This window comes from Brachycentrus maculatus, unplaced genomic scaffold, assembly GCF_059751285.1.
Source record: "Brachycentrus maculatus isolate JH-2025_06_01 unplaced genomic scaffold, ASM5975128v1 h1tg001331l, whole genome shotgun sequence".
NCBI classification, from domain to species: Eukaryota; Metazoa; Arthropoda; class Insecta; order Trichoptera; family Brachycentridae; genus Brachycentrus; species Brachycentrus maculatus.
Window position 1 is genome coordinate 21,518 of NW_028281992.1, and position 7,585 is coordinate 29,102.

General features: G+C 39.8%; 1 protein-coding gene across 1 annotated transcript; it reads right to left on the minus strand.

Annotated features, from left to right (window-relative positions):
- Nucleotides 1-338: 338 nt before the first annotated feature.
- LOC148299113 (glycogen phosphorylase 1-like) lies at nt 339-2,863 on the minus strand. Its single transcript, XM_088276368.1, is given in 2 exon segments — nt 339-2,657; nt 2,660-2,863. Coding segments are annotated over 2 exon segments (2,523 nt in total).
- Between the last annotated feature and the right edge of the window lie 4,722 nt (nt 2,864-7,585).

Genomic DNA, 7,585 nt, shown 5'->3' on the forward strand with positions numbered 1-7,585 from the left:
CACAAGTACCAGAAACTAATCGACGAAATTGATAACCGAAGTAAAAATCTACTCGCAAAGTCTAAAAAAACGAAAGACGCCGAATGAATGATCCGAATTTTAGGCAAAACAAAAAATTATATTTACATTTTTGCATAACAATACTTAATCATTGAGTTGGCTCAAGCGTTATTTAGTTGCCATCTTCGTCAATATTTTAGTTTACGATAACCTTGCACGGTTCAATGTTCCATATCTTTTTAGCGTACTCCTTGATGGTTCTATCGCTGCTGAACTTCCCTGAGCGTATGGCGTTCAAAATCGACATTTTAGTCCAGAGTTTTTTATTTTTGTATGCTTCATCCACCTACTTTATAGAAATATTTTACCCTCTCCTGGCATTTGATATAGGACTCGAAATCGGCGCCGACCAAATACCAATCATTGTTGTTGTTAATAGAAGACACAAGCTCCATCAAAATCATTCTATCCCCGAATGTTCCTTGCCTGATCGCTTGGATTACCTTTTGCAGAGATGCAGGCAGATACTTTTCAGGGGCAGTTACACTCATTTAATGCTTGAGATTTGCTATTTCTGGCACTCTTGCTCCGAAAATAAATATATTCTCTTCACCCACTTCTTCCCAGATTTCTACATTTGCGCCATCCATGGTTCCAATGATTAGCCCTCCATTCAACACAAACTTCATGTTGCTGGTGCCTGAAGCCTCGGTCCCCGCAGTGGAAATATGCTCTGAAATTTAAGTTGCAGGGATGATGACCTACGCATTGGTCACATTGTAGTTCGGGATAAATACCACTTTCAACAAATGCTGAGTCACTTGATCATTATTCAAAACGAAGGAGACCTCGTTAATCAATTTAATAATCTTCTTCGCATTGGCATAGGCGGGCGCTGCTTTCCCTGCAAACATGACGGTTCTTGGCACAACATTGTTCCTCTCTTATGGAGTCATTTCTTTGATTGCTAGGTATCGATGTATGACGTAGAGTATGTTCATGAATTGCCTTTTATACTCATGGATTCTCTTGATTTGGACATCGAAGAGAGAGTCGATATTGATTTCGATTTTTGTTTGCTCCCGAACCATATCTTTGAGTTTTTTCTTGTTTATCTCTTTAATTTTAGCCCATTTCGATGTGAATTTCTCGTCATCAATGTACTTCTCCAGGAGTTTCAGCTTCTACATCTCCAAAATCCACTCGTCTGTTCCTAAGTACTCAGTGTACAGCTCTGCAAGGAGAGGATTCGCGCACAAGATCCATCTTCGGGTGGTCACCCCATTTGTCACATTCACAAACTTATTTGGAAAGATGCTCACGAACTCTTTGAACAGCTCTGTTTTCACGAGTTCTGAGTGGATTGCAGCAACCCCGTTGACTCTGTGAGATGCAACAACGCACAAGTTCGCCATTCGAATTTTTTTGGGCTGGCTTTCCTCAACAAGTGACAAAATATTGAGTTTATAGAAGTCTTCTTCCGACATTTTTTTAGATACTTTGTCTAGCCAAATATGGTTGATCAAGTAAATGAGTTCCAAGTGGCGAGGCAGTAGCTTTTAGAGTAACGAAACACTCCACTTTTACAAAGCTTCAGGCAAGACAGTGTGGTTAGTGTAGGAGAAAGTGTCATAGATTATTTGCCATGCAACCTCGTAGTCTATCCTTTCCTCATCTACCAAGATCCTGAGTAACTACACGATTCCCAATGCTGGATGGGTGTCGTTTAATTGAATCGAGGCCTACTTAGGAAAGTTCTTCCATTCGAATTTTTAATTCTTGTCAGCCGCATTTTTCTTGTGTCGACGAATGATATCTTGGATAGTCGCGGAAACCAAAAGATACTATTGCTTTAGCCTTAACTATTTCCCTTGTTCAGTTGAATCATTGGGGTACAGCACACTTGTAATGTAGGAGGCCTTCTGGCGATCCTCCAGAGCCTTGTAGTATTCTCCACTGTTGAAAGACGAGAAATCAAATTAGTTCATTGGTAGGGATTTCCAGAGTCTGAGACCAATGGTATTATAGGTTGCGTAGCCAGGGATGGGAGTGTCGTAGGCCCGAGCAATAATGGTTTCGGTATCTTCCCAATACACTATATCTTTGCCATGGATATCCTTGACGCGCCTTGTTCGGCCGTAGAACCGTATCTTGTATTGGACATCGACTCTCTCGATTTCCCACGGGTTTCCGTTAGACAACCAAAAATCAGGCACTTCAACTTGTTCTCCGTTTTGGATCATTTGCCTGAAAATACCGTACTCATATCTGATTCCATATCCCCAAGCCGGGAAATTCAATGTCGCCAAAGAATCGAGGAAGCAAGCAGCCAACCTACCCAGACCTCCATTTCCCAAGGCCGGATCAACCTCTTTTTCTCTGATTCTTTCAAAAGAATAGCCTAATTCCTTCAATGCCTCAGCATACTCCTTCCCCAAATCGAGATTTACGACAGCATTCTGGAAGCAGCGGCCGATCAAAAACTCCAACGACAAGTAATAAACTTTCTTTTTCCCTAGCTTGTTAACGCATCGATTGGTATCATTAAAGTATTCAATGAGCCTATCGCGTACTGAATGAGCAGTCGCCTGGAAACAATGCAGTGACTTAAAGTCGAATCTTGTGCGGGCTAAGGTGTATTCGACATGGTTAACAATCCTAAATAGTAACAGTAATACTGTCTCTTGATGGTGGGCACATCTTTTGGAATATAATTGCTCATGAGCTTATACACCAAATCATTCATTCGCTCATCAGAGTAGATTCTGGAGATGTTCGGCCGGTGCTCCTTGCCAGTTTCCTCATCAATACGGATCATGCTTTTCTTTCGATCAAATGATATAGATCTTGGTACTTTGTCCATTTTGTGATTTAAGGCCCTCTTGATTTTAAATAGTTTCAGATTTATTAGGGACAACAACTATTTCAATATAATATATCTTGGATGATGACCATTGATCAATCTAAAAATATTGGCTTATATTTGCTCATAATTGGCCATTCTTATGCAAATATTTTGAATTTCCTGAATGCGATTATATATCTATCTGTCTATCTATGAATATGAAATATATACAAACATACACATATATCTCAGCCTATCTAATATGCGATTTATAACTGAATGAAGTAATTAAAGGTTTTTGAATATGCACATTTATACAATATACAATGAATACAATACATATGCAAAGATAAAATAACAGATAAAGATAAATCCTCAGATATACTCAGATATATTTATAAACAAACACCCAGAATCCAACTCATATGCGTAACTCATACTCTGGCATGATATTTTTCCTTATCAACTTCGATATCGGGCTCTGCCATTTCTTGAATGGTTGAGTATTTGGGCTTGACCTGCTTATAAATTTCCTGGAGCTGGGTGATTTATTTTTTGATTAGCTACAGTTCGGGATCCTTTTCTTCTTTTTGCGTCATGGTTTGCAATTAACCTTCCTTTTCCTCGAGCAGGACTTGGATTCGCTCCTGCAAATACTCTCTAGGCTTGGCACGATTCAAGTATAGAAGCCCTGCATGATTTTGAAGGTACTAATCAGCCTCGTTCAGTATTTTCTGTTTGTCTTCTGTGAGTTCGAAATTTGCACCATATCTTGCTTTTTGTCTGAATAGCTTATGGTGTACTCTCGAATTAGAGTGGCCTCGCGCACTACTCGTTCCTTCCGGATTGCCATAAAGCACTGGTAGACGATAGCGATGGTCCCCCCCTTAACAGCCACCTTAATAAATGTGTTTTTCATGACAATTAAGATCTAATATTTATATTATTGCTCTTCAATCATGAATTTGAAATGCTATTAGTCATGCCACAGACTCATGATTTATTACTGATTGTTCTATAAGATGCTTCCGCCTCGAAAATTAAACAACCCCCGCCTGCGCTACTTCCGAAAGAGTAAAATCAACACATAAGCTCAATCAAGTGAGAAAAAGAGTGCCAAAATAGGGGGTTCTGTTCAGTACTCATGTTCGACCAACAGATACTCATAAAGTTCATCCTCAGCTATTCCCCCAAAGAGCAGTGTTACTCGAATAGCCAACAGGATGATGTTCTCCAATGAGGTTACGAGCAAAAACACCTATCAAAGCATAAGCAGTCGAAGATCAGAAGATAGCTCTGGCCAAAGTAATAAGTAGAACATCGCCGAAAGGAGCAATATGGCGATAAATTTGAATTATCGGAGGAATGAAAGCGCAAAGAAGAAGTGTTTCGAGGCAAAGAAAACTCTCATCAAGCTGAAATCAGAAGAGAGAAGCTATTTAGAGTCAGTTGCGTAAAAGAACAGAATTTGGAACATCAAGATGAGGAGACCCAGAGTGCCGGATAATCTTATCAACTGCTTTCAGACAAATTCCAATAAGGTATAGTCAAAAACAAGGGCCAAAAAGGTTATTACTGATGGAAACGCAAGGGTGAGATACTAGTTGGCCTCTATCCAGGGAAGTAAAGCCGAAAACCAAGATTACATCAAGTGTGGAAATTATATTTGGATACTGTGCGATGGGCATGGGGAACATGGGCATTTTGTGGCAGAGTTTGCTGCAGAAATGATGTTCGATATCTGCACGGATTTGAAGCAAAAGAAGGACATCACTCACAAAACAATCATGAGCATGTTTTCTGAAGTGGAGGAAATGCTCGAGGATTCCTAAATTGACCTCTATCTTTCAGGGTCGACCTGCACTCTTGTTGTTCTAGACCAAGGCCAGATTATATGCGCCAATGTTGGTGACTCTCCTGCCATCATCATCGGCAGTAACGAAGATTCATGCTTTCAAATTTTCAGTGAGCATAAACCTGATAAGATGGAGGAGAAAAAACGGATATAGTTTATTGGAGGAAGAGTGAAGAAGCACCCATCGAAGCTCAACATCAAAGATAGTCCATATCGGCTCTGGGGGACCAATTAAGACGAGTGGGGGCCTGGGCTCGCTGTATCAAGGGGTTTCGGCGACAAAATGGCCAAAAAATATGGCTTAATATGTTAGCCCTCAATTTCAACAGTGCCTTGCGGCTAGGACTGCAAATATATTGTTATTGGATCGGATGGCCTGTTTGATAAAATATCATACTCGGAAATGTAATACCTCATTCAGAAATAATAGAACAACACAAAACAAAGGGCATAGGAACTGTGCAGCACAATAGCGAGTATCGCCCGGAAGAGATGGTCAATGTATTCTGATGATGTATCGTCAATCATTATCTATCTATGATACTGATATTCATGCACTCTATTCCTGCCATATACTGTCATAAATTGCCATACTGTCATATTGATGCTATCATGAAATATCAGTTCCAAAGTGTGAAAATACAGGCCAGGGAGACAGCTTCGACGACGACCACGAATATGAGGCAGAAGTTATTGCTGCTATCCAAGAGTTTCATCATGTTTCTCTTAACCTTCCCCATTTTCTCCATGTTCTCATCCATCTGGTTGTTCAGATACTGCATCAGACAATTATTACATCTAGCTATTTATTCTGTTCGCTCAAGGCTCTACCGATGTCCTTATTTCCATTCTTCGTGTTTTTCACCACGCCGATCAGCTCATCGAGAATCTCATCCTGCTCATTCTATTGTTCTTTCTTTACGCCAAGCAGTTGCTGCTTTGTCATTTTCTCGTATTTCTGAGTCTGTTCAGCTTTGTTTGGCTCTTGCGGCTTTCTATTTTTGGTGTTGAGGGTCTGCTGCTCGTACTGGCTGATGAAGGACTCGATTTAATTATTGATTTAGATGACCATCGCCTCTCGCTTTTCGAGATCCTTGTTGGATAAGCCGAAATCCTTGGGGTTAGTGCTGAAATTGGTGAAGATTAGGTTGATTTCCCTATATTGCTCTTTCTATGGCTATCACAGATTGTACTAGTTGCTGGATTGTGCCCCGAATTTCAGCATCGAGCTCGAAAATAGGCTTGCCTTATTCCTCCTGCCTTTATCGATACTTTAGGTCACTCTTCAAAGCGGTGAATAATTTCTTTGTGGTTTCAATCTTCTTATTAAAAGCTTAGGTGGTCATCCTATGTGCAATATACAGTATCTATTATATATCTACAATACATAATAGCATTTCATAAAATGCTATATACTACATAATAATCTTACATAATATGAAATTATATCGATTTTCACCAGAAGTATTTTTCTTAAAGCAAAGAATGAAAAATAAAGTCTGCTGAACAATCACTATCTCTTGCCTGCAATGAAGTCCTCCAGTTCGATGTTTCTCCCTCCCTCGCTTTATGCTATTCTGGCTTGCCTTTATAGTCTTTTTATTCTCTTGTGATACCTTCGTTGAACATTGGCAGCAAACTTAGTATATCTTCGGATAATGATGTCATCTTCTGGACAGGCTATCTCCTCGCTACTTTCATACTGCCAAGGGACTGGGAGATTGCCTTTAAAATATTTGGCAATCAGTTTTGCGCATTGGCTAATTTACTAAGCAGAGTAGCCATATGCATCCCCGATCTAGCTAATTTACTTCTTCTCTCCTTCTATGATGGTTGCATAAAGAGAGTAGATGGAGACTGCCATGAGTTTGACTATTCTTTCAGTGGCCGAGTAGAAGACCTCGTTAATGGTTGCCATGGAGCCTCGATAGATTTTATAGTTGAGGGTATTGCATCTGAGGATGCATTCCCCCACAGTCTTCGCCATCAGATATGCTGAGCAGCTCGGTTTGTACTCCATGGTGCCAAACGATGGTATTTTGTCCCCCAAGGATCGATATAATTATTTTTTCCTGAGCAGACTGATCCTCTGCCAGATGGGGGACTACCTCCGGGGGCGATAAAGTGGAAGAGGATGCTGGGAAGATGGGTCGTGTGAGCTGGGTGAATGTGAGTGTGAGTTTGAGGTGCTAAACTTTTCCATGTGCTAGCTATTGGGTTCTAATTATTAATAGAGATTAGCATTTGGCAGTCAAATCTATATATAATCCAGACTGACTTAATTTAGTCATGTTTCGAGTGTGTTAACATGTGCATTATCCTATACCTCATATTATTATACTCAAATGAAGGTACGCTCTAGTATAAAAAGAATGTGCGAGGCCTGTCGGGTTGTCCGCTACAACCACAAGAACTACATCCGCTGTGACGAAAATCCGAGGCATAAGCAGCGCCAAAGATTCTCAACAATCAAACTAATGTCCCCCATTCATCAAATCGAGGCAATGCCAGTATAAAGCAGGATACTCCAACTTAGGAGTGTGAACATAATGGACTTATTGGTTTGATCCTTCATCAATCTTAATGTATATGCATGCAGATATCTACCCATTGCTCATTGCTGGCTCACTGTAGTGATGCATTGTATAAATTGCAGTAGTTTAGGGTTGCAGTTCATATTGGCCAGCCAGTTAAATTAACAAAATTGCAAATAACTGCATTACAGGGCCTAAATAATGGGGCCATCACAAACTAACAATTTATAAATATTATAATATTTTATTATTTAATTATGCTTCATGAAAGTGATGATGTATAATTGAATAGTTTAATTTTGGGTGATAGTATAATAAAGTGATATTACAATAAAGTGATAGTATAATAAA